Source organism: Hylobates moloch, unplaced genomic scaffold (genome assembly GCF_009828535.3).
Source record: "Hylobates moloch isolate HMO894 unplaced genomic scaffold, HMol_V3 SCAFFOLD_3, whole genome shotgun sequence".
Lineage (NCBI taxonomy): Eukaryota > Metazoa > Chordata > Mammalia > Primates > Hylobatidae > Hylobates > Hylobates moloch.
In genome coordinates this window covers 139068679-139096402 of record NW_026652278.1, presented here as the reverse complement: position 1 = coordinate 139096402, position 27724 = coordinate 139068679, and the positions used below count along the sequence as shown (strand labels likewise).

General features: G+C 39.7%; 1 protein-coding gene across 2 annotated transcripts in view; it reads right to left on the bottom strand.

Moving 5' to 3' along the window:
• The window catches only part of ARHGAP10 (Rho GTPase activating protein 10), a 344518-nt gene that overhangs the window by 34489 nt on the left and 282305 nt on the right, over nucleotides 1-27724 (bottom strand). For both annotated transcript variants that reach the window (XR_009212922.1, XM_032148067.2), the window contains exon 19: nucleotides 23118-23268. Coding sequence is in view for 1 of the 2 variants with exons in the window: in XM_032148067.2 (XP_032003958.1) it covers nucleotides 23118-23268 (151 nt within the window). In the remaining variant the exon portion in view is untranslated. The remainder of the gene's footprint in view (nucleotides 1-23117; nucleotides 23269-27724) is intronic.

Genomic DNA, 27724 nt, shown 5'->3' with positions numbered 1-27724 from the left:
GAGAGATCAGCTGTTAGTCTGATGGGCTTCCCTTTGTGGGTAACCCGACCTTTCTCTCTGGCTGCCCTTAACATTTTTTCCTTCATTTCAACTTTGGTGAATCTGACAATTATGTGTCTTGGGGTTGCTCTTCTCGAGGAGTATCTTTGTGGCGTTCTCTGTATTTCCTGAATCTGAATGTTGGCCTGCCTTGCTAGACTGGGGAAGTTCTCCTGGATAATATCTTGCAGAGTGTTTTCCAACTTGGTTCCATTCTCCCTGTCATTTTCAGGTACACCAATCGGACGTAGGTTTCGTCTTTTCACATAGTCCCAGATTTCTTGGAGGCTTTGTTCGTTTCTTTTTATTCTTTTTTCTCTAAACTTCCCTTCTCACTTCATTTCATTTATTTCATCTTCCATCACTGATACCCTTTCTTCCAGTCGATCACATCGGCTCCCAAGGCTTCTGCAATCTTCGCGTAGTTCTCGAAACTTGGCTTTCAGCTCCATCAGCTCCTTTAAGCCCTTCTCTCCATTGGTTATTCTCGTTATCCATTTGTCTAATTTTTTTTCAAAGTTTTTAACTTCTTTGCTATTGTTTTGAATTTCCTCCCGTAGCTCAGAGTAGTTTGATTGTCTGAAGACTTCTTCTCTCAGCTCATCAAAGTCATTTTCCGTCCAGCTTTGTTCCATTGCTGGTGAGGAACTGCGTTCCTTTGGAGGAGGAGAGGTGCTCTGCTTTTTAGTTTCCAGTTTTTCTGCTCTGTTTTTTCCCCATCTTTGTGGTTTTATCTACTTTTGGTCTTTGATGATGGTGATGTACAGATGGGTTTTTGGTGTGGAAGTCCTTTCTGTTTGTTAGTTTTCTTTCTACCAGACAGGACCCTCAGCTGCAGGTTTGTTGGAGTTTGCTAGAGGTCCACTCCAGACCCTGTTTGGCTGAGTGTCAGCAGCGGTGGCTGCAGAACAGTGGATTTTCGTGAGACCACAAATTCAGCTGTCTGATAGTTCCTCTGGAAGTTTTGTCTCAGAGGAGTACCTGGCCAAGTGAGGTGTCAGTCTGTCCCTACTCGGGGGTGCCTCCCAGTTAGGCTGCTCGGGGGTCAGGGACCCACTTTAGGATGCAGTCTGTCCATTCTCAGATATCCAGCTGCGTGCTGGGAGAACCACTACTCTCTTCAAAGCTGTCAGACAGGGACATTTAAAAGTCTGCAGAGGTTCCTGCTGATTTTTTGTTTGTCTGTGCCCTGCCCCCAGAGGTGGAGCCTACAGAGGCACGCAGGCCTCCTTGAGCTGTGGTGGGCTCCACCCAGTTCGAGTTTCCTGGCTGCTTTGTTTACCTAAGCAAGCCTGGGCAATGACGGGCGCCCCTACCCCAGCCTCGCTGCCGCCTTGCAGTTTGATCTCAGACTGCTGTGCTAGCAATCAGCGAGATTCCGTGGGCATAGGACCCTCCGAGCCAGGTGCGGGACACAATCTCCTGGTGTGCCGTTTTCCAGGCCCATTGGAAAAGCGCAGTATTAGGGTGGGACTGACCCGATTTTTCAGGTGCAGTCTGTTACCCCTTTCTTTGACTAGGAAAGGGAACTCCCTGACCCCTTGCGCTTCCCGAGTGAGGCAATGCCTTGCCCTGCTTTGGCTCACACACAGTGCGCTGCACCCACTGTCCTGCACCCACTGTTTGGCACTCCCTAGTGAGATGAACCCGGTACCTCAAACGGAAATGCAGAAATCACCCGTCTTCTGTGCCGCTCACACTGGGAGCTGTAGACCGGAGCTGTTCCTATTCGGTCATCTTGGCTCCTCCCTCTCCTATCTTGACTTCTCAAAGTGTTGGGATTACAAGTATGAGCCACTACCCCTGGCTGGGAATAAAGATTTCAAATCCCATGAAGCTAACTTAAAATTGAGAATTAAAGTCAGATACACTCATTATTTTTCACCTATCATTTCTTCTGAGTGATCACACAATCTCTTCCCTTAGGTGTTACCCTTTAACAGGCATCTACAAACAGACAAATCACCTGTGGGTAAAAAGGTTGTTCCAATGAGTGAACAAAAATGGTACCAAAGGATTTATGAACAGACTCTAAGACACTCACTGGAAAATGAACTACCACCGATTAGAAGAGAAAGTAACTTCCTTGCAGCATCCACAGATTTAACTCCCACAAGGTACTTGCCAAACCCCTCCTCTCCTGATTCTTTTCTCCTTTCTCACAGCTGTCTGCAGCCATCAATTTTGCATTTCGCCATCATATGCTGGTTTTATAACCTGGTTTTAGGTGCCCATTTCCCTTGTACGTTTTGTCAGGGTGGAGACCACGTCTTGGTCTTGGGAAGCCTTACAGAACACAAAGCAGTACCAGGCAATCTAGGAATCATCAGGAAGTATGGCAGGCTCACTGCCACAAGAAATAGCATAAGCATGGAGAGCCACTGCCTCTACAAATTGAGAAGGGAAAAAAAATCTGAAGACCCCAACATATTCTTACAAAATCTGCACACAGTTTTGGATTCTCATCCTCTCCCATTTCGAGCCACAAGCACCTCTAATCCACTTTATTCACCCAACTAGCATTTACTGAGCTTCTCCTTATGTACAAAGGCACATGGTAGATGCTGAATTACACAGGCAGACAAGCAGTCCCTAACCCAAAGATGCCCAGAGTATAATGCAGAAAACAGGCAAAGACAAATAAAGTGGTGTTTGCTGTAATATGGTTATGTCAAGGAGCTTTGAGACCCAGAAAAAAGGAGTTTTCAAAGTTACCAGTGTTAGGAGCGAAAGACAGGTGGGAGTGCAGCAACAGGAATAGGAAGAAATTATTGCCAGCTTCAAGGAAAAAGCCTCTGGTCGAGAAAATATCAAAACTGAAAGAAAAGAAACAGGAGAGCATGTGGCCATTTTCAGAGCCACAGTAGTTGGATTTTGTTGGAGAACAGGGTCAAAGGCAGAAAGCAGGTACATGAAGTAGGGTAAAGAACTTTGTATCAAATGTAAAGGCATATGAATTTACTCTGCAGACACCGGGAAGGTATTGCAGGGATTCAGGGATTAAGCAGGGAAGTGATACGACCTGGAGAATAGCTTCAAAAGATATTCAGTTATGACAGTCATTAGAACTCAGTGAACAAAGGTGAAGGGTGAGAGAGAAACTTAAGATGAGCCTCAGGTTCATGGCTTAGGAACTGGGTGTATGGTAGAATCATTAACTGAAATAGGGAATAAAAAAACAAGGAGCATATTGGGTGAGGGAGATAATAAGACCAGTTGTAGGCATATTGGGTTTGGGGTGTCAATAAAAAATCCACGTGACAGTATCTAAGGGAGAGTTGGTTATACAACCCTAGAGCTCAGAAGAGAAGCCTGAGATAGTTTTATTGATCTGAAAGTCACGCACAGAGAGTTGAAGTCACAGCACTGGATGGAGAGAATCAGGAAGAAGATGCGGAAAAGTAAAAGAACCTTAAGGGATCTTCCGGCCAAGAGAGCTGCCTTTTCTTTAAAGCAGTATTATTGTTGTTGTTGTTTTGTTGTTTTAAATACAACACAGTGTTCTTTTGCAAATATTTAGGATTCCTGAACAAACATCAATTCTCAAAAAAACTAACCACAATTGGTCAAGAGGACATATCTTTGGTGATAGCTACTATATGTCACTTAGTCTGATTTTTTATGAGCCTGAGCACATGTACAAGTGCTTTATTTTCACGACAAACTAAAATAATCTTCGAAGATTGGCAGAACATTAGACCAAGAGGAGAAACAAGAGCTTGATAATTCTACCGTTTCCAATAATTTAGAGGATGTTTATATCTTATTTTAATCTATTGATAAGCTTTTACTTCAGGTAGTTTAACTTTTTTTGTCCTGATGATGACAAACTATTCTCTTCATTCATTTTCTGGTCATTTCACTTGAACAGAACTGCTTTTGGATTGTTGGAAGGAATAAAGCTTCAGGCTTCCCTCCCATTTCATTCATTTCTTCTTTGTCTCCTCTCAGATATATTTCCTAACAGTTAAGTCAGAGATAGTTCCCCCCTGAAATCCCTTCCCTGCTGTTCTTCCATGTAGCTGAAGATTTTTTGGGCATGGTATAAAATCACAGACAGTTTCTGTTATTCCTCACAGATGGACCGTCCCCATAGCAGCAAAGCTATCCCATGCTCCTCATTCTTAAACATCTGACTTATGTATTAGCAGGAGTAAGGAAGAAAAGGAGAAGACAGAAAAGAGGAAAGAAAAATGCATAAAAAGCAAAGATCTAATATATGAGTTGAATTTAATTTAAGCAAACCTCACAGTCATCCACTTGGCTAGCTGGGGGACAGCTGAAACCTACTTTGGTATACAAATACTCTTCCTGTCAGGTCAGAATAAACTTAGATACTTCTAATTACCAAGTAGTTAACAGGATCAAAAGAAAGTTTTGCTGAGAACAAAGTAACTGCAATTATAACACAGAAACACTTTTATGATAAAGTTCATTCAGAAAATGTTCAGCCAAGATGGAATATTAAGAAGAAACCTACCTCTCTCTCACACATACACCAAATAACCCCCCCAATCTTTTTTAATAAATAAAAATATATAACTGCCCTGATAAACTTGTTACACATTTCTGTGGAACAGGAACAAAAAAGAAACATCCAGAGGGACCACTAGCCAAAGGTTTATGGTTCCAAGACCAACTGAAACCAACAGAACCACCTAGACATTTAAACCCTGCAGGGTTCTGGCCAGGCGCTGTGACTCATGTCTGTAATCCCAGTACTTTGGGAGGCCAAGGCAGGTGGATCACCTGAGGTCAGGAGTTCGACACCAGCCTAGCCAACATGGCAAAACCCAGTCTCTACTAGAAATACAAAAAATAGCCAGGTGTGGTGGTGCACGCCTGTAATCCCAACTACTCAGGAGGTTGAGACAGGAGAATCGCTTGAACCCAGGAGGTGGAAGTTGCAGTGAGCTGAGATCACATGACTGCACCCCAGCCTGGGCAACAGAGCAATACTCTGTCTCAAAACAAAACAAAAAAAAACTGTAGGGTTCCTTGCATCTATAATAATATACCAAACATGGGGCAGAGGGGCTACACCCAGGCTCTTCACGTGGAAATAGGGACTGAGAGAAGCTCTCCACCCTAGATGGAGGCCAAGAACCTATAAGCAAGTTTCCCACTTGCCTGGGGGATGATTTGGCCTATCCCAAGGACAAGAACATTGTGCTGGCAATAACAGCACCTGGCTCTGAACGAGCACCTAGGTGACCCCAGTGGAGGCAATAGCCAGAGAGCAAAAAGAAAGGGGAGAAGATGGATCCGACACACTCTAACCATGCATACACACAAAAAAATCCTCCTTCACCATGGACTTGTAAACTAGAACTTCTAAAAACAAGAAGAAAACTAAGACAGCAAACTCAATGAATAAGAAAACTCAGAGATTTAGAGATCTGTAACACAGAGAATAGAAGTGAAATTGCCAAAAACCAGATCCCAGAAAAAGAAACAAATTGAGACGAGGAAATATTTAAATAATAACCAAAGTCTCAAAATTAAAGAACATCAAAGACCTCAATTATAAAGGACTGAGAGTGCCAAACGGAGGAGTAAGGAAAATCCTGCACATAAGACATATTATTTTAACATTTAAGAATATCAAATACAAAGAAAAAAGCAACCATATGGAAAAAGCAGATCATATAAAATGGAAAAGAATCAGATTGACATCAGACTTCTCAACAGCAATGTTAAGTGCAGAAGGAAATTGAAGTAGTATCCTAGGCCAGGTGCGGTGGCTCACACCTGTAATCCCAGCACTTTGGGAGGTAGAGGTGGGCAGATCACTGGAGGTCCATAATTCGAGATCAACCTGGCCAACATAGTGAAACCCCATCTCTACTAAAAATACACAGAAAAAAAAATTAGCCAGGCATGGTGGTGGGTACCTGTAATCCTAGCTACTCAGGAGGCTGAGGCATGAGAATTGCTTGAACCCAGCAGGTGGGAGTTGCAGTGAGCTGAGATCACAGCACTGCACTCCAGTCTAGGCTACAGAGTGAGACTCTATCTCAAAAAAAAACCAAAAAAAATTGAAGTAGTATTCTTAAAGTATTAAAGAAAAAAATTTGAGCAGAGAATTATATATTCAAACTGCCTTCAAATGTGAGGGCATAATAAAACTATTATCAGATATAAAAATCCCCAAAGGATGGCCAAAGAACTATACTGATAACACTCTTAGAGAAATTCTCTAAGTATTTAAATAAAAGAAGCAATATAAGATATTCAGCTAACTTGATCATGTCCATTATTGTCTTTTAAAAAATCTAAGACAAAAGAAAAGGAAAAGAACATAACTAAAATAATCCGGAACTGAAATTCTGGAAAATACCAACATGGTGGGGGTGGGTAGATCAGAGGGAGTTAACAGCCCATTAAATTATTTGTCTTACTGGAAGTGGGGAGAGAAATATAGTTTAAGAAAGTAACAGAGAAATAACACTAAGTTTCAAAACAAAGGCACCACTTCAGTAACAAAAAAAAACTATCATTTTAAAAAGCAGAAGAACATTTGCTTTTTTGAAGAGAAGGCAGAAAACGGCAATTGTATCAAAATTCATTAAGTGAAAAACAAAATGACAGAAATCCTAATACGACAGTAATTGCAATATATATAAATGGCCTAAACTCACCAATTAAAACACAGCGACACTCCAAATGTATTTTTTAAGCCCAATAGTATGTTGACTACAAGAAACATGCTTAAAACAACAAGGCCAAAAAAGGTTAAAAAATAAAAGATCAAAAGATGAATATATTAACCCAATATGAACCAAAAGAAAGGTAATGATCTTAATAAACTACACGAGAATCATTTTATAATAATAAAGGAAAGAAATAGTTAAATGAGAAGATAAGCACCTAATACAGCCTCAAGCAAAAAATGACATAACTACAAAGAAAAAGAGAAAAATCAACAATTGTAGTTGCAGTTTTTTTTTTTTTTTTTTTTTTTTTTTTTTTTGAGACAGAGTCTCGCTCTGTCGCCCAGGCTGGAGTGCAGTGGCGCGATCTGGGCTCACTGCAAGCTCCGCCTCCCGGGTTCACACCATTCTCCTGCCTCAGCCTCTCCGAGTAGCTGGGACTACAGGCGCCCGCCACTACGCCCGGCTAATTTTTTTTGTATTTTTAGTAGAGACGGGGTTTCACCGTGGTCTCGATCTCCTGACCTCGTGATCCGCCCGCCTCGGCCTCCCAAAGTGCTGGGATTACAAGCATGAGCCACTGCGCCCGGCATTTTAAAACTCCTCTCAGATACTGCTAACAAGTTGACAAAAAAGAGAGATATCTGTAATCAACAATACAAAGCTGATATGTTTTATACACACGCATATAATTCACAATAATTAGAGGATGCACATTATTTTCAAGAACACATGGAATATTTTTGTAGGAAGGCTGTAAAGTCTTATCAAATTCCAATGGATAAATAGTATATAAATGATCTTCTCAGACCAATATTGCAAAATAATCCATATACTGGTAAACTAAACATGATTAAGAAGAAAATCATATTCTGTTGATTTGGGGTGGAGAGGAAAACTGGCTAGCCATATGTAGAAAGCTGAAATTGGATCCCTTCCTTACACCTTAAACAAAAATTAATTCAAGATGGAGTAAAGACTTAAATGTTAGACCCAAAACCATAAAAACTCTAGAAGAAAAACCTAGGCAATACCATTCAGGACATAGGCATGGGGAAGGACTTCATGTCTAAAACACCAAAAGCAATGGCAACAAAAGCCAAAATTGACAAATGGGATCTCATTAAACTAAAGAGCTTCTGCACAGCAAAAGAAACTACCATCAGAGTGAACAGGCAACCTACAGAATGGGAGAAAATTTTTGCAATCTACTCATCTGACAAAGGGCTAATATCCAGAATCTACAAAAAACTCAAACAAATCTACAAGAAAAAAACAAATAACCCCATCAAAAAGTGGGCGAAGGATATGAACAGACACTTCTCAAAAGAAGACATTTATGCAGCCAAAAGACACATGAAAAAATGCTCATCATCACTGGCCATCAGAGAAATGCAAATCAAAACCACAATGAGATACCATCTCACACCAGTTAGAATGGCGATCATTTAAAAAGTCAGGAAACAGGTGCTGGAGAGGATGTGGTGAAATAGGAACACTTTTACACTGTTGGTGGGACTATAAACTAGTTCAACCACTGTGGAAGACAGTGTGGCGATTTCTCAGGGATCTTGAACTAGAAATACCATTTGACCCAGCCATCTGATTACTGAGTATATACCCAAAGGATTATAAATCATGCTGCTATGAAGACACATGCACACGTATGTTTATTGCGGCACTATTCACAATAGCAAAGACTTGGAACCAACCCAAATGTCCAACAATGATAGACTGGATTAAGAAAATGTGGCACATATACACCATGGAATACTATGAAGCCATAAAAAATGATGAATTCGTGTCCTTTGTAGGGACATGGATGAAGCTGGAAACCATCATTCTCAGCAAACTATCACAAGGACAGAAAACCAAACACCACATGTTCTCACTCATAGGTGGGAATTGAACAATGAGAACACATGGACACAGGAAGGGGAACATCACACACAGGGGCTTGTTGTGGGGTGGGGGGAGGGGGAGGGATAGCATTAGGAGATATACCTAATACTTTGTATATGATTGTGTTTTGGACCTGACTTTGACACTTCTCAGTCATGCTGCTCAGACTGCTCTGTGTACACTGGTCATTCCATGTATAGATTACAACTTCTAGGTAGATGAGGTCCTCCCTACTTACTCCCTACAAAAAGAGACATCTCAGACTGTCATATTGGATCAGAACAATGACTCATCTTGTATGGCATTCTGTTTTAACAAGGACATCCAAAGATGCTCTAGTTGTCCACAGCCTCTTCCTTCCTACCGAAGACTTAGAAGTGCATCATAACATCCACTTGCTTTGAAACTACTGGGGCAGCAGTTTGTCATGGACAGTGAAACATTCAAGACTTCCAATTCTGAGGAAAGGAACATGACTTCCAGAACAGCTTATGATTTATTACTGCCCCAAAGGCAGGATTACAGTTTTGTCCAAAATTTTGATTTTCCATCTTTTCACTAGTACTCCAATAATTATTAGCTTTCAGAAACTGGGTGACCAGATCCCCAAAGTTACCATAAGACTGAGGGAAACTGAAAAAGATCATGACCAAAGAACACAGAAAAACCACCTATCTCACCTAGCTGGATTATCTAAGACTGGTTTTTTTCAAGTAGCTTATTCCTCAGTTTTTGAAGAAAACCGAACAGCCTTGTTTCTTCACAGCTTACCCAGATGCTTGGCTGGACCAAAATGTCATGGTGTTCCAGGACCTCATCTACCTAGAAGTTGTAATCTATACATGGAATGACCAGTGTACACAGAGCAGTCTGAGCAGCATGACTGAGAAGTGTCAAAGTCAGGTCCAAAACACAATCAACCCCTAACCAGCCAAAGAAAACCTGGCTCTCCCTCTCCATCTATCCCTATGCTAGTCAACTTGTATTAGTCCATTCTCATGCTGCTAATAAAGACACACCTGAGACTGGGTAATTTATAAAGGAAAGAGGTTTAACTGACTCATAGTTCAGTAGGGCTGGGGAGGCCTCAGGAAACTTACAATCATGGCAGAAGGGGAGGCAAACACATCCTTCTACACACGATGGCACGAAGGAGAAGTGCCAAGCAAAAGGGGAAAGCCCCCTTATAAAACCATCAGATCTCGTGAGAAGTCACTCACTATCACAAGAACAGCATGGAGGTAACTGCTCCCACAATTCAACTACCTCCTACTGGGTCCTTCCCACGACACGTGGGGATTAGAGGAACTACAATTCAAGATGAGATCTGGGTGGGGACACACCAAATCGTATCACGAATTCAACTGAAATGGCTAAGGAATTGAGTGAGATAACTTTCTTCATGAAGCACTATCAACAGAGGCACCAAACAGATAAGATCTACAGAAAGAAACAGTCCAAAGCAAGATAAAAATTAAAGTTGAGATATTTTTCAGCCCAGGTATTTATTCTCATCCTCTACAGAACCTAGACCAGGGAATTATATCATATTATCTTATACATCAGTTTTCTTTAACTGGAAAAGTATACACACACACACACACACACACACACACACACACACACACACACACAGAGGCAGTTCCTTTATTAAACAAATTAGAATAGTAAAGATAGGTTATGGAATACTAAGTTTGACATTAAAATGAAACCTTTTAAAAACTGTGAATGTAGAGATATCTTTCTTAAAAAAGAAAATCAACTCTACCCTACCATCCAAAGGAAATTCTTCTTTACTGTCCATAGAGTAGTAAGTATTGCATGATTACTGCTAGAAAAAAGTCCAGATTCTTTGATCAGAAAATCTTCCTTAAGTCTTACATTAGGGGGAAAAAGGGAGAAAAATTAATACACTAACCCTGCCAACTGCCCATTAAGGAAAGAAGCTAACTGTGTTTCTCAGCATGGGCAGGTGCACTGAGATGCAGGTTATAACTGCCGCATGGTAGAGAGCTTCCTAAAGTTCCACTTAGCCCAATTCTCAGTTACACTGCAAGCTCAAGTAATGCCATCCAGGGTAGGGGGCTGAACGACCTCGCTCCTCCCATTTCATTTTCCCTCTGAAACACGGCAAGCCAAAATGGGAACTATAATGAAGCCTAATAATGTACAGATGAATGACAGTCAGTTGCTAGATAATAATTCACTTGGCTAATATAATGTATCTGAAATCCTCTCTAGAAAAAGAAAAATGTGACTTCTCAAGAAAAGAGCTTCCTACTCCCCAATCCCAAAAGCACAGAAACAAAACTACATACAGCTCTGCATTCCCCCCAAAACTAAAAAGGCAGCTCCTGAACTATAAATTGTCACATTAAGGCATGAAAAGATGTAATGAAATTGCCATAAACTTAGTAAGTAGATTTTATTTTCTGTTGCCCAGAGATTTAAAGAAATTAAGCATAATGCTTGCCCCAAAAAGCTACTATGACAGCTAAAATATGCCAAAAGTACATGCCAGGAAAAGCTGATTCTCTCATCAGCTGTTAAAACCAATCACATGACAAAAAAATAAAGACCCCATTATAAAGTTACAGCAACAGCTAATAGGCATCAGGTTACAACTCCAGGAACCACCTCTACCTCTTGCAAAGGTCGATGGAAATCTGCAGCAATTCAATTATAAAGCAAGTATGACCAGTTCAGTTGCAATGTCAACAGAAGTCAAAGCAAATTGCTTTACTCTATAAAGCAAAGAGCATTTTTATGTCATAATCACAGTCCTGGGGCATTGTTTAAAGACTAAAATTTTTGCCCATATAAATAAAAAATATAACAGCCATGTGTTATTATTCTTGGGAACCCAAAACTACTCAGATACCTAAGCTGTCTTCCATAAACTTTGAGGAAGCTGCCAGTTTGACAGCACAGGAAATTTAGAGCACTGTGCTCAGAGCACAACCTCCAGTCCAGCTGAGCCAATGAGGGCTGCCAGACTCCTTGCTTTTCACCTGTCCTCCCCTATTCCTCTCACCTAAGGAGAAGGAAAGTTCATTATTAATTGCCAGATGGAGGCCAGGGCAGTGGCTCACACCTGTAATCCCAGCACTTTGGGAGGTCAAAGTGGGTGAACCACCTGAGGTCAGGAGCTCAAGACAAGCCTGGCCAACAGGGTGAAACCTGTCTCTACTAAAAATACAAAAAAAACAAATTAGGCGGGAGTGGTGGCAGGGGCCTGTAATCCTAGCTACTCGGGAAGCTGAGGCAGGAGAATCACTTGAACCTGGGAGGCAGAGATTGCAGTGAGCCAAGATCGTGCCATTGCACTCTAGCCTGGGCAACAAAAGCGAAATGGTCTCAAAAAAATAAATAAGTAATTGCCAGAGGGAGATGCTAGTTACCAATAAACTTAGGTATAATGTTGGACAAAAATAACCAGAAATAAAAGATTAAATTACATTTTATTTGAAAGCATACCAAACATGAAAGTGTATCTGAAGCTCTTCTGCTTCAGATATCAGGCTCTCAAGAAAATATAAGCAAAAACTATTCAATATTTACCATATGTTGGCTGGTTTACATCCATTAACTCAGTTGTTCCAGGCAAAAACCATGTCAAAGTTTTATTGTGCAAACTTGTGAGGCTTAGAGAGGGATTTGCTGAGATCATAAACAACATCAAGAGGAGGACAGAAATTTAAATCCAAACTTAACCACAAGCAAGTCAACCATTCAATAAAACTCTTTGCTGCCTAAATATTTCCAGTAATAGGGATCCCCAAAACGCCAGGACAACGTCACCATGAGAAAGCAGCCTGGGCAAAAGGCGAAAGACACGTGAAGTCTAACAGGAAAACACTAAGCAGTGAGAGACAGTCATTCTCAGTTAGTGCCAATGAAGTCTCCCCAGGCCAGCTCATGCTAAAGGGACTCCATTCCCTTTCTTTCTAGACTCTGCTTCTCAATCCTTCCATTTCAAAATTTTAAACGTATACCCAACACACTAGTATGAAACACAGCTTGCTTCAGAGTTAAGCTGAAACATTTGTAAACTAAACACATATAAACGTATGTGGTATGTGTGTATATGTGTATTTATATGTATGTATTACAAGTAATACATTATAGACAAGATAGGAAATACAAATATGTATAAAGAAAATCACCAACTCTTACCACCTAAGGATAACCATTGTTATAACTGATTATTTTTCCAGATTTACTTGTATGCTTATAGTATATTTAAATATATAGTTTTTCCTTTAAAAGTGAGAATACTTTTGAAAATTCCATTTTAAAACTTGCTTTTTTCATTCAAAAGCATACTGTACATTATTTCTATGGACAAATCTTTATCATCCCAGGATGGCTAGAAGCCTATGTGTGATGAGTAAGACGTCTGCATCATCTGACTGCGTTTGGCTGGGCTGTAGAATACAAGGTCCTCTTATAAGTACATCCATACAATAGAATGCATAGAGTACTATACGGCAGTGAAGAAAGGAGAAAGCTCTCTTTGTACTGACATAAAAAGCAACACAAGATATACTATAAAATTTGAAAAAAAACAAAAAAGGTACCAAACTGACTCTTCAGTGCAGAAGAGAATAAATAAGAATCCATATTCATATTTGCTTATTGTGGTGGTGAATATTGAGTGTTAACATGATTGGATTGAAGGATGCAAAGTATTGTTCCTGGGTGTGTCGGTGAGGGTGTTGCCAAAGGAGATTAACACCTAATCAGCTGCCAGAGCAGCTGGAAGAAAGCAGGCAGAAGAAGGTGGAGGACTTGACTTGCTGAGTCTTCCACAGCCATCATCTTTCTCCCAAGCTGGATGTTTCCTGCCCTCGAACATGAGAGTCCAAGTTCTTCAGTGGGCTTTTGGTCACCGACTGAAGGCTGCACTGTCAGCTTCCCTACTTTTGAGGTTTTGGGACTCAGACTAGCTTCCCTGCTCCTCAGCTTGCAGATGGCCTATTGTGGGACTTCACCTTGTGATCATGTGAGTCAATATCCTTAATAAACTCCCCTTCAGTATATACATCTATCTTATTCATTCTATCTCTTTAGAGAACCCTAATACACTTATAAACATAAAGAATTCTAGAAGGACAGGAAACTATAGGTTGAACCATATAAAAATGATTATATTCAATCATGTTTGGCATATACCTACAGCAGTTTCACGAGGTACAAACTTGCTAATAACTGATCACCAATCCAATTTATATCTCAACTCTAGAAGGATTTCAGAAACCACAAGTTGAACTACATGAAATTCTCAATGATTACAACGTTTGGCCTACAATATGGGGGAGGGGGGGACAGTTGAAATTGCTGATATTAGATAACTTTTGACCTAAAAGATGGCAATTTTATATGGTTCAACCCATGAACATCAATGGTTACAGATCTGGCTTGCAGACGCAAGCACTGAGTCAATGGGATGGAATAGATCTTTCCACTTTGTATCTTTTTATATTTTTGAGCTTTCAAACATGGGAATATATTATTTTTTAAAATTATTTTTAATAAAGAAGGGGAGAGGCCGGGCGCGGTGGCTCACGCTTGTAATCCCAGCACTTTGGGAGGCCGAGGCGGGCGGATCACAAGGTCAGGAGATCGAGACCACGGTGAAACCCCGTCTCTACTAAAAATACAAAAAAATTAGCCGGGCGTGGTGGCGGGCGCCTGTAGTCCCAGCTACTCGGAGAGGCTGAGGCAGGAGAATGGCGTGAACCCAGGAGGCGGAGCTTGCAGTGAGCCGAGACTGCGCCACTGCACTCCAGCCTGGGCGACAGAGCGAGACTCCGTTTCAAAAAAAAAAAAATAAAGAAGGGGAGAGGAGTGGGAGGAGAAAACAGAAAAGTAACAGCAAAATCTCATATATTCAGGCAGCAGCAAATTACCAACTGTGTTCACTTTCTAACAGCCTGTTAAAGCATCAGGTACCTGAGATATCCTCACTACAACCAATCCATGACCAGATGTTTGTTCATTTAGGTAAGTGGTGACATAAATTACAATAAAATGCTTTGGCAGTACTTAATATCATTGAAACAAAATGGGTCACTTCCCTCCCCTTCCTCTCATAAAAAAACAGGCCTGGACTTTTCTCCTGGAGGGCCCGTGCTTGTTACAGTGTTTTACGTCCCACATTGAAAACCACAGTCCTCTCTGGCTCTTCCTTCTCCTTCATTTCCTGGATCAAGAACACAGCTGTGACTCCCTTACAACACTAACCATTTTTTTTTTAATGGAAAAACTAAGAATCATTCTTAAAATTAAAAAATAAATAGCATTGTTAGAAATGCACAGAGTATCTCTGAAAGGACCCACAAGACAAATGGCAATGTCTGTTGACTCCAGGGAAGAGAAGTTCACAGTTGCCCTTATGTTCAGCACTCTAGTAGAGTGATTAAGAACCCAGACCCTGGAATCAGACTGCCTGGGTTCCATCCTAGCTTTGTCACAGATGTGGGTGAGTTATAGGCCTTCTCTATGCCTCAGTTTCCTGAACTATAAAATAGGGATAATAATACTACCCATAGGATTGTTGTGGATATTATCTAAGTTTAATAAATTTTGCCAATAACAGTACTTGGTATATAATATGCTAATATGTAACTGTTCAAAGTTATTACTCTCTGAATTTTGTATCATACTCCTGCATGAACTGCTAAAGATTTTAAGAAAAAGAGTATACCTTTTAAATAGCCAAGATAATAAACAGACTTAAATAATCACTATTTCTCTTTATTTAAAGAGAAAAATAAAAACCATTATCATAAGCACATTTCATGTTCAAAAACTTGTGCTGCTGATTTTAAAGACTATTAGTAGATCCAAATGCCAGTCTCAAAATTCACTTTTTTTTGTTGTTGTTGGAGATGGGGTCTTGATCTGTCACCCAGGCTGGAGTGCAGTGGTGTAATCATGGCTCACTGCAGCCTCAACCTCCCAGGCCCAACCAATCCTCCCACCTCGGCCTCCCAACATGCTGGGATTACAGGAGTGAGCCACTAGGCCTGGCCCCAAATTTCATTTTAATAGGCTTAAATGTTTTGTTTTGTTTTTTTTCATCTAAAGGTGACCCTGTACTCCTCCTTAATACAGCCTAGGAAGGCACAGAGGAAGGTAGAATGAGCATGCAGAGGGAACCAGGCTGCAAAGATGCAACCCAGAGCTAAGAAAAGCCAACTGGAGACAACTCACGACAAATACAAGGAGTGTTCTCTGGCATTGCCTCAGTCTTGCATCATTTCTTTTTCCTCAACAGCTGGTAAGAATTCAGTAAGTAAAAATGAACTGGCCACAGGTTGACTTTGTTCTATTAATTGTACACAACACTCTTAGATCATGGTCATTTTAATCATGGGCCATAGAGTTTTCAGAGCAACAGAAGTCACTTGGAATTGGTTATACAGAGAAATACCTTCTCCCTCAAGATTTCTGCTCATCTTCCTGGCTATCAAAGAAAATGTTTCAAATCAGTCACTCTTGACAGCCTTAAAATTCCATTTCATTCAGGATAAACAATACTTTGGTTGGTTTGAAAAGATGTTTCTTAGACAGCCCAGCTACCTCCTACGCCACAAGAGTTTCAAAGGGGGCTATAAAGAGAGTGACAGCTGCTTGAATTCAGAACTAGAAATTAAAATAAAAGCTATTAGAAGTGAAGAAAAAACCCACTCCACAGGGAGACAGGCTTTAAAGAATTTTTCTCTCTTCTATAAATCTGAGTTACCTGCCATGAACTTATTTTCACCACAGAAGCAGCTATGTATTTTTTTAAAGGCATTAAATAAGCTTTTTTTTTCCTCCTCCAGAGAAAGGGGGAAATGTTCATCCCACACAGAAGCACAGTTAAAATTACATAGGAAGCAATAGAAGAAGTTGCCTTTCACTTTGTCACTAGCATTAGGGTAGGGGGGGATGCTGAGCCTCACAGGAGGTTTCTGGGGAGACACCAACGCAGGGGAGGCATCCCACATAATTTCTAGGCACGCCACAACTCAATTACAGCCCTGAATCTTCTGGCTGCCTTTTCCAACCCATTGATCTCATCATTGTAAAAGTGAGTTAAGAAATAATCTGTCTACATATACTGTCACACATTCAAGCCTGGTCTTAGATTAAACTTCACAACACAGTAATTCCATGTCAAGGAATCATAACACTGCTGTGAGGAGATGGCAAGGGGCTTCCGGGCTTGGGAAGTTATTACCCAGAGCCCACCCATGAAATGCCATGCCAAAAAAAATTGGTAAGCATGGAGAAAAGACAGACCGCCAATCTTAAGGCAAAGATCTGCTTGGTCCAGTTACCTGGATTGATTATAATTCTGCATCAAGCTGATCGCATGTTTACAAGGAAACATCAATAGCTACAGAATGTCGACGAAAATCCATGCCAACAATGGTTTTCCAGTTGTCCTTCTCACACCTCCACATAGTTTGTGTCCTGCTAACAGTGTGGGAAAGACAGAGTAGTTACAATTCACTTATGAAAAGCACATTTTCATAAAGAGGCATTCTATAGATGCTCTCTCAGAAACTGAGATTACAGAGTGCACTGCTGCCGTGAATGTGAGCTATCCTTGGCTTCTACTGAAGGGTCTCACTAGAGTGAGTGGCCTCCCATCCCTTAATATGAGCCTATGGATGAACGTGGATATATGTGCCTGTGAGGAAAAATTGGAGAAAAATGAGCTCTACTTTGCTCATAGTTATAGGACTGTTCTTTTTCTAAGTAGATGGAACATTTTAGTAACTATTTACTATTTCTCTCTTTCCACTGACTTCCCATATACACTATTTCCATATACACTATTTATACCAAGACATTCTACACCATTTTTTACTAAACTTATTTTTCAAAGCAGTTACACATGAGAATACATATTGAACACACTAACAAAATGGCATGTTTCCTTCCTTTTGATGGAAAGATGGTCTGTTTTTAAGCTGCAAGGAAAAAACTGAAGATAAAAACAAAAACATAAACACAATGACAGATTTACCTATGAGCCTAATCTGTGGTGAATAATGTCCACTTTATCTGCCTTGATCTCCCCATCTAGTCAGTTAAGAAGTCCCTGATTTGCTTTAACATCTCTCCCAGCTATCCATTTTATTTTTGCTTTCTAGTGCTAATTCAAGCCCACTTCAACCTCAGCCTAAATTACTTCATCAGCCTTTTACCATGGCTGCCTTTCAGATTTCTACTGGCAGATTAAGTCAGATTAAGTTTCTTAAGTATTATTTTCAAAATGTTACAACTCTTCTCTCTTACTGAAAAATATTCAGTGGTTCCTCTTATCACTTTAAACCTAAAGCACCTTTCCCTGGCTTTAAGAATACTACCATACAGCAGCAGCTAGAGTTCAAGTGCTTACTATGTGCCAGACATTAGGCTAAACACATTAACAACTGAACCTTCTCAACCATCCTCAGTGGTAGATATTATTATTATCCTGATTTTGTAGCTAATAAAATAGATTTAGAGAGGGTAAGCAATTTGTCCCTGAGTATACAGTCAGGATACATATTCCCCAGCCCAGGCTCCAATCCACCCATTTGTCCCTTAAGCTGTCTCTCCTGGGTCTAAGTCTTCCACATCAGGTCCACCCATCATTCACAACTGTCAGCACTGTCCCCTTCTAATCAGGGAATCTCCTACCCTCACACCTGGCTCCAGCTCTCTGCTCCTGCCATGCCTCAGTCATGCTACTCCCCTCACCTGAAACCCTTTCCCACCCAACTGCCAAAACAGCTCATTTCAAGGAAACCAGAAAGCCTCCCCTACAGACTTCCCTTCCTCAGAGCTAGCACTGGGCACTTATTGCCATGTTGTTTCTTATTTCACTGCAGTGACAAACAGAATGGGAATAGAAAATCAGCTCCTTGAAAGGAAAAACCGTATGTGGCAGGATGTGGAGCATATAAAAGCTCTTCGATAGATATGTGGTATAATTCTGATTTTCATATCTAGTATAATAAAAACCACTAGTAAATGGTAGAGGCAAAAAAACTTCCAAATGGCTAACAGCATTCCATCGTTTAGAATTAAAAATCAACATTTAAAAAGACTGCACAGTGGCCTGCTTTCTAGTTTTCTATTCTCTTGCTCATGCCTCAAAATCAAACCAGATTCTTTCAACCTACCTAAGACGGCTAATTTGTATCATCAGCATTGCTCTCGTTGACGTGTGACATTTAAATTTTAGCTAATTATTCAAAGTTCTAATTTGTTATTACTCAAGCTGAAAGGACATCTATATATGACTTATTTGTCCTACTCTGATTTTAGAGACTCATCTAGATCAAGATATGTTCCTACTCAGGATACAAGGAAATGATCATGTGTCATTGTTTACCCATCTCTGCCCCGCTCAACAGTAGTATTCTCACTTTTTGCTGAGAAGGCTCTGTATCCTCATCATGGTATCTACCACGCTGTAGGACTACAATAACACATGCTCAACAAAATGTGCTGCAGTTAGCACATTCGTGATCCAAATGTTAAAGTGCCAACCCGACGATACCCAAGTAAGACCAACACTCAAATGTTATTAAATCTTGCCAATTGGCTTGCAAGATGATTTTGTTTTCAACTCACTATAAGTCATATTTTTTTAAGTTGCCTAAATAAGTAAGCTGCTGTATCATGTTACAAAAGAAGACAGGCAAAGAATACTTAATTACACAAGAAGATACATATAAAACCTAGTTCTGTAAATGTCTAGTTTTGTTTAAAATTAGAGCTAGCATGAAGAAAGAGATTCAGATGGTAATCCTCTTCTCTCCGACTCCCCAAACCTTTGCTTAAAATTTCTTCTGCCTTGAATGAAAAATAACAAAGATCACTTTGATCTCATATAGCCTCCTGAACTTTCCTTGTATTTGGGGGAATTACAATAAACACAACAGCCCCTCTTGTCCTTACAAGAGATTGTAAGGACACGCACTTGGAGTGGGGGCAGGAGAAAACAAACACATAACATATATTTAACATTTTTAGAGTTATCTTACTAGTAGTTCTAAAGAAATAAAAACATGGGATATAACTTGAAAATGAAATGAAAGCAAACCTTTGATTTCTAATCTTTTCAGCACTTAGCAGCCTACCTCATATTTTGCTTTTTCATAACTGACTTAGCCAAATCTACTCAGCTTTGATGTTAAGATTAAATGTTATATGAAAAATGAGCAATATGGCTTCAACAAAATAAGAAAAGATGAGAATCTCACAAAGATTTAACAGCTGCTCTCATTTAAGAAAACTAGCCAGATACTATATCCATTTTAGTTCATATTAATCATCAATAAAGAAGCTTAAGCAAGTAACTAGAATTTTACAGTCTTTTGCAAATAAATTTAATATCATTTAATCATATATTGCAAAGAAAAATAATGAGCATACACAGTATGGCTAAATGCGCCAATGCCGATGGAAGTCTTTACTAAAGTAAAGACACTCAGTTTATTTAGTTAAACTGGTCATCTCTCAATTGGGAGTGGGGGTGAGGTTGAACGAACATAACAGAAAACATGTCTCCCAGCAGAGGATCTCCCCTCCGGCTTCATGCTGGGTTTTCTGCATCCAGGCCCATCCTACTGTGACACATGCTATCAGGCTTGCTGACTCTTCGCTGATGCTTTTTTGATCTGCCTGATGTTGAACTGAAACCAATTCCGAGGGTGTTCCAAGACTGGCTGTTTGGGACATCACACCGTTTCATACTCTACTCAGTGCAGAAGAAGAAATAACATACTACAAACCACTTCACGCAAATACCAAATCTCTGACCAAATCATAGGGCTGAAGAACATCTCCAGTCATCCAATCCAGTTCCTCGAATCTTGGCAGATAGTCTACCTAACTTATAAGCAAAAACTATTCATTCTGTATTTAATTAAGTCAAATTAACTTATACTACAATGAGTCAAGGGGCGGGGGCAGGGAAGAGAGAAGCATATTTGTATACACATTTTCTATCTGTCCCATATAAGCTAGAACATTTGGAAAAATAATCAACCAAAGTTGTCTACGATAATGCATATTTTAACCCAAACTAGATTAACATAGGAAGTCAGTTCACTACTAAAATAAGAAAAAAAATACAAAAAAATTAAACTTTTTGAAACCTTCAAGTCGTTTTGACAATTATATGATTCAAGCTACTTAAAAAAAAAATTAAGTCCTAATGACAAGAATACATCTTCTTTTGGAAGTAAAGTTTTCAATATGCTAAGTGACATTCAATAACATGAAGTTTTTTTAGTATTCTTTTCCTATATGCTTCCTTTCAAATAAATGTATTCACTTTTCTTTTTTTTAGAATATGTAAAATATAAAAGCCTATGACAAAATATAGACCCTACTCTGTTCTCTCTGAAATAACTATTTTTTCACACAACTAAATCTTAACTACAAAAAACTGAGGGCAAGGGAGAATAATAGTTTCAAGTTGCTTTATCTTATCATATAACCTCTAAGATAAGATAAAATCACTATGACCAAACTTAAGAGTTTTCCTGATTCTGACAACTTAAAAAAAAAATCCCAATGTTGCAACCAAGGATGAAGATAAAGCTATAAAATACTTCATGAAATACAAAATGTAGAACAAAACATCATATAAATAATGAACATAAAAACCAGACTAAAGAAGTTGAGTATCTGACAATCCTTTCCCTTAAAAATCAAGTAATTTTAACGAATTATTTTATCACCTACAAGTTAGGAAGGCTGTGATTGTACACTAGCTTGAGTGTTCCCATAAGAGATGTGCTAAATACCACTACAGAAGCTTCTTACCATTAATAATCACTTAGCAATTCAATGATCAAAAGGTTAATCCACTAAATAAATTTGATTTGATATTACGATTCCATTGCTAAGATCACCAAAATAGTAGACGTGATCCTAAGACCAAAATGTCCTTCTTTAGTCATCTGCCTCATGAAATACAGTCAACTCCATTTTGCTCAAGGGCCAATGAGCCATTTGAGGTATTCTGTGTCTTCTTGATTTCTTTTTCCTTTCCTACTTTCCAACATTTGCTTATTTCACTATTTATTAACACTTCCATCAGAGGACAAGTGAGATGTAAGGGAAGGTGCAATTCAAACCAGTCAGTTGTACTCCTTATTAACAACTCTGCTGCAAAAGAATGAATGTGAGAAAGAGATAGAATAAAAAAGTTAGCTAGGATCAGAAGTTGAAACGAGTGTCTAAAAGGAAGTTCTGAAATTATAGCTTAATTGTAATGATTCATGCCCTTCCTCTGGAAATTAACTATCCGATTGTAAAACTAATATTTGTATCATAGGTACCTACGTCTTAAGCAATGTAAAAGAATCCCACGTTTTAGCCCCCCTGTGTCATTACAGGAGGCATTCCGAGTCTTCCTAGAGATACCTCTAAGTCAGGTAAGCTGAAGACAGTTGTCACCTGCTTGTATGGATCTCTGGATATTAATCACCTGGTGTGTGCATGCAGCTGCCTATGATGAAGGCATGGTATTTGTCACCATCCTCATCCCCTTCCTCACTCTGCTAATCTCACACTTCCCAACTAAGGTAACCTGGGTAGCACAAGGATAATAAATGAAAGATTCTCTTTTTTTAAAAAAAGGACTAGAAGAAGAATGAAGACTACTTTCAAATTCAGCAAATGTTCTCAATAAGAGGAAGGCCTCACAACACGAGTCACAGCTTCAGGCTGCATACTGAAAACGCAGGTTTGGATACCAGAATCATCTTATTCTCCACACCAATAACCATATGATTAAAAATCAGCAATGGGAGGCCTGTGCACGGCTCCCAGTCTTGTTTTGTATGGATCAGTGTTGAAAACTCAGATTTCTAGGCTCTGTAAAAACTGGGCAATCTGGCAACACTGAAACAACAGGGCCACGTGGCAATGATTAGCTGGAACAGGGTGGCTCAGATGGGATGTGAGAACTTCCACTGGCCAGAGTTCCACTGCAGCCCAGTTCCTACAAGCCAGGCCCACGTAGGCAGGTCAGCTTGCCACCCCTGCCATAAGATGAAGCATTCTGCCTGATGAACAAGTCAGAAAAATGGGGCAAGTAAGGCACACAAGCCATAAACCCCAGTGCGATGGTGAACTGTGCCTTTAATCTAGATGCATTTAACATGAGACTCCATCCGCTCCTCTCATAACAGATCTGCTTTAATTTTAGTTCCCTTTCCATTTGTCTCAGGGTTATGTAACCTCACAGGAGGTCACACAAGTCTCCCAAAAAAGAAATTTAAGCTGTCTTTTAAAAATAAAAAAAGAACCATGCATAACAAAGACAAACACAAAACTGAAACTTGCGTTTTCTCCCTTATAAAAAAGCTTCACCCTCCCTGTAAATCTCAAAATTATAATCTTAAGGGAAGAAGAAATTAAAACACAGACGACAGAAAACTGCGGCCTGCCCTGAGGACATATGATATACCATACTCTCAACATGCTATCAAGCAAAAAATATCATTAACATCTTACCATCTTCCAGCTCCAGACAAAGATTGTAGACGGCCACAGGCCTCTTGGATCTCTGGCCTTGTCTCTTCGACTGCCTTGGTGGCGCATTTGGGGGTGATGCTGACAGGCAGGTGGGCTCAGGGAATGTAGTATCAGGCGGTGTCCGAAAAATCTGCCAACAAATCATAAAGGACAGGAATTATTTACCATGAACAGAAACCTATGTGTTACTCCAGTAAACCAGCACCACAACATTTGATATGGAGTTCATTCAAGATAGGCTAGAGCCCAAAATCCATTCCTTCCAATGAAGGGAAGAGGTCATAGCCTTTTATTTTTTTAACAGAAGATTCCAAAATAAAATTTCCGATTAAATTTAAGTCGAAACAACATCAGATTGTTATACATCAAATAATTCATTCCAAAACTAAACAAGTAAAACTACCTTTAGCAGATATAGACAGTACCACAGCCCTTCATCTCCAAAGGAGGCAGCCAGGATAAAACACTAAAAACAAGTATTCCATTAAATTTTACAAAAGGTTATATTTACACCAAAACGTTGGCCTCAATTTTTTCCAAACTACGTAAACAGAAACATATGACTGCAAATACTTTTTAGACATTTAAAAATAGCCTATGCTTATGAAATTACCTTTCTAGCTTCCCATTTACATTTTTCATAAAATGTTTTCTAGATTTTATCAATTCATTTAATACCCTCTAACCCCTCTTTTATTTCCTTTCATTTATGAAACCTAGAATATTAGCACCTTGATTTATCTATAATGTCATTCATAGATCAGTAATAATAACATTAATTAAAATGTGCTGCTCCTTTGCTTAGCAAATTTCTTCTTTTGAGAAAAGCAATTTGTGCCACAAAAGAAAGCATATCACACAGAGGTGATTGATAATAGACCCCCTCCATAGCTCTGAGACCCCAGTTCGGAGGCTTCCTTCCAGCAACGCTGCAGGCCCTTCATCCTTCAATAAAGTCATAAAGTAAAATACATTAGAGATATCAACCTAATAGAAGCTGCATCTCCAAAGGGCTGACGTTCCTCAGGTGGAAGCAGAAAACAGGAAGAAAGCCAGCCAGCTTTAAACAAAATACAAATATAAAACCCACAAATACCTAATGTATGCAGGGCTTAAATCCTAGAGGGTGGGTTGATGGATGCAGCAAACCACCATGGCACATGTATACCTATGTAACAAACCTGTACATTCTGCACATCTATCCCAGAACCTGCACATTCTGCACATGTATAATTTAAAAACAAAAAGCACTGTGAGAATGTCTCACTGTTTTATATTTTTTATATTAAAAGTGGTACACAACCTTCGATACAAGTGAGGGTGTTATCACTTACATATGTGTATCACTGAACAACTAACAACGATGCTGGAGTTTTAATTGCACAGTCTAAAAGTTTGCATCTAAAAACTACTATATACCAATAAAAATAAGCTACTTCAAAGAGAGCATTTGCTTTATAGTCCCATACTGCCCCCTCATGTGTAAATGAAATTTTTAAAAAATGATTTGTTACTGTAGACAAATATGTGCTAGTGAAAATTTAATTTATTGCTCCTACTGGTAACCTGCCAACACCATGTTTCCACAAAATCTGTGTTCCAAGAGACCACTCTGGCCAATAGCAAACGACTTATCTGTCTAAAAAATCCTCTGCTGCCTGGACTATCATCCACAGCTGGATTTACTACCATTTGTCATTGTTCAGATGTAAGAAGGTTGTGGGGTGGTGGGAACAGGAGAGCAGTTAAATTGAGAAGTCCGATAACAGTGAAGGAGAGAAGGAAAGCCAGAAAACATGACTCCACTGAAAAAAAAAAAATGGCACCTGTGACATTTAAAACAGCTCCCTGGCTTACCTACTAATATGTTTGATGTTTACAAATACGGCAGATGTCTCTACGATGTCACCAGAATAGAAAACCAAACTATACACACAGCCAGTATATCCAAAGCGTAAATTAGCAATGAAAAAGTTATATCCCAACAACTGGTGATGGATAGATGATAACCTTCCAAACAGACCCTCTTATAGGATCATACTGACTGGAACAGAGCAAATGCTGAAAACTGCCCCACCTCTTTCCTCCAGTTTGAAGTGAGGGTGTTAGGGAAAGGGTGTGCGGGGGTGAGGTGTGGAGGCAACCCCAAACTACAGAGCCAGACTACCAAGCAAAATGAGACACTGCAGAGGACTGATCCCAGTCCTTCCCAGCACCTCAGTCCAAATCTCAGGGCTGGGTCCAACCTGGGTTGGTCTCCAGAAGACTTAAGACACTGTTTAGCTCACATCAGAATATCTGGGACTGAGGAACAGGCTTTGGAGTCTGTTTTGTTTTCTTTGGTTTACATCTTAAAGCTCCTCAGGTGATTCTTTTGTGTAGCCAAGACTAAGAAACAGTGATTTAGATATAGGTATTCCACAGTTATTTCACACTTGCCTTGGATGAACAAAAGTCAAAATCAAAACACCAGAAAATGGGAGTGTAAATGCATTCAACCATTGTAGAAGACAGTGTGGTGATTCCTCCCAGATTTAGAAACAGAAATATTAATATCATTTGACCCAGCAATCCCATTACTGGGTATATACCCAAAGGAACGCAAATCATTCTGTTATAAAGATACACGCACATGTATGTTCACTGCAACACTATTCACAACAGCAAAGATGTGGAATCAACCCAAATGCCCATCAATAATAGACTGGATAAAGAAAATGTGGTATATATATATTGTAGAATACTATGCAGTCATAAAACGGAACAAGATCCTGTCCTTTGCAGGGACATGGATGGAGCTGGAAGCCATTATCCTCAGCAAACTAATGCAGGAATAAAAAAACAAAAACAAAAACAAAAAAATGCATGTTCTCACTTGTAAGTAGGAGCTGAATAAGGAGAACCCATGGACGCATGGGGTGAACACACACTGGGGCCTGTCAGCAGGGCAGGGGGAGGGAGAGCAACAGAAAGAATAGCTAATGCATGCGGGGCTTAATACCTAGGTGATGGGTTGATAGGTGCAGCAAACCAGCATGCCACACATTCATGTAACAAACCTGCAAATCCTGTACATGTAGCCCCAGAACTTAAAAGCTGAAGGGCAAAAAAACACCAGAAAAATTATTTCTGAAATTTGGCACTGTACATATATAATCAATTCCTTAAACCTTGCCAAGTCCTGAGGTATAAAATATGTCAAAGATTCTAAATACACACCATGCCCTCAATAAGCTCTATGTTGTATAGGCTGAATATCCCAAATCCAAAAATCTGAAACCTGAAACGCTCTAAAATCTGAAACTTTTGAACACTGACATGACACTCAAAGGAAATGCTCATTGGAGCATATTGAATTTCAGATTTTCAGATTTGGGACACTCAACTATTACACATAATGCAAATCTTCAAAACTCAAAAAAACTTTGAAATTCACAACACTTCTGGTCCCAAGCATTTCCATTAAGGGATACTAAACCTGTATTAGCATTTCAGAAAGCTAAGCTATTACCCCAATTAACACAGGTAGCAAATCACAGATGCTCATCTGAGACGGCACTATCCTGGCTTTTAAATCTTAACAGCTATGAAAGGTTAGGTTAGACTTTTTTTTTTTTTTTTTTTTTTTGAGGTGGAGTCTCACTCTGTCACCCAGGCTGGAGTGCAATGGCGCAATCTCGGCTCGGCTTGGCTCACTGCAACTTCCACCTCCTGGGTTCAAGCGATTCTCCTGCCTCAGCCTCCGGAGTAGCTAGGATTATAGGCGCGCGCCACCATGCCCAGCTAATTTTTGTATTTTTAGTAGAGATGGGGTTTCACCACGTTGGTTAGGCTGGTCTCTAACTCCTGACCTCGTGATCCGTCCGCCTCTGCCTCCTAAAGTGCTGAGATTACAGGTGTGAGCCACCATGCTGGCCAGACTTATTTCTTAACACAGTGTATCTCATTTTCTCATGTGTACAATGAGAACCATAATGCCTGTACTATAGGGATTAAGTGACATAATGTTTATAAAGTGTTCAGTACAGTGCCTGGCACACAGTAGCCAGAAATAAATGGTAGCTATTTGTATTCATAATATAATTGTAACAGTAAATAATTATAAAAATGAATTCAGACCTCATGACTCCACTCAACTGCTATTTTAGAGGGCACTAATTTCTTGGGGTCTTGAATATTCCCCAAATTCAGTGCTCTGAGCCAAGTTATTCTAAAGTGCTCTGGAGAAGGACATCAAGCAATGGGCTAAAGAAAAGTAACAAATGGAGCACCTTTTCAAAATTCCCAAGTAACCTGGAATCAAACAAGTGTTTCCTGTATTTATTTCTGCACTTTAGCACTGAAATTTTGGATATAAATTACTTCCTAATTCATTTAATACATTTAACATTTAATAAACACCTACTAGGTAGCAAGCTTTCTCATAAGCAGTTTAATAGTCTCAACAGCCTTTGAGGTAAGTACTGTTCCACACATTTTACAAATAAACAAAGCTCAAAAATTAAACAATTAGCACAAGTCTCCACGGTTTCAAAACGGTAGAGTTGGCATCTGAAGTTGGCTTTCATTCCAAAGTCACTGCTGCC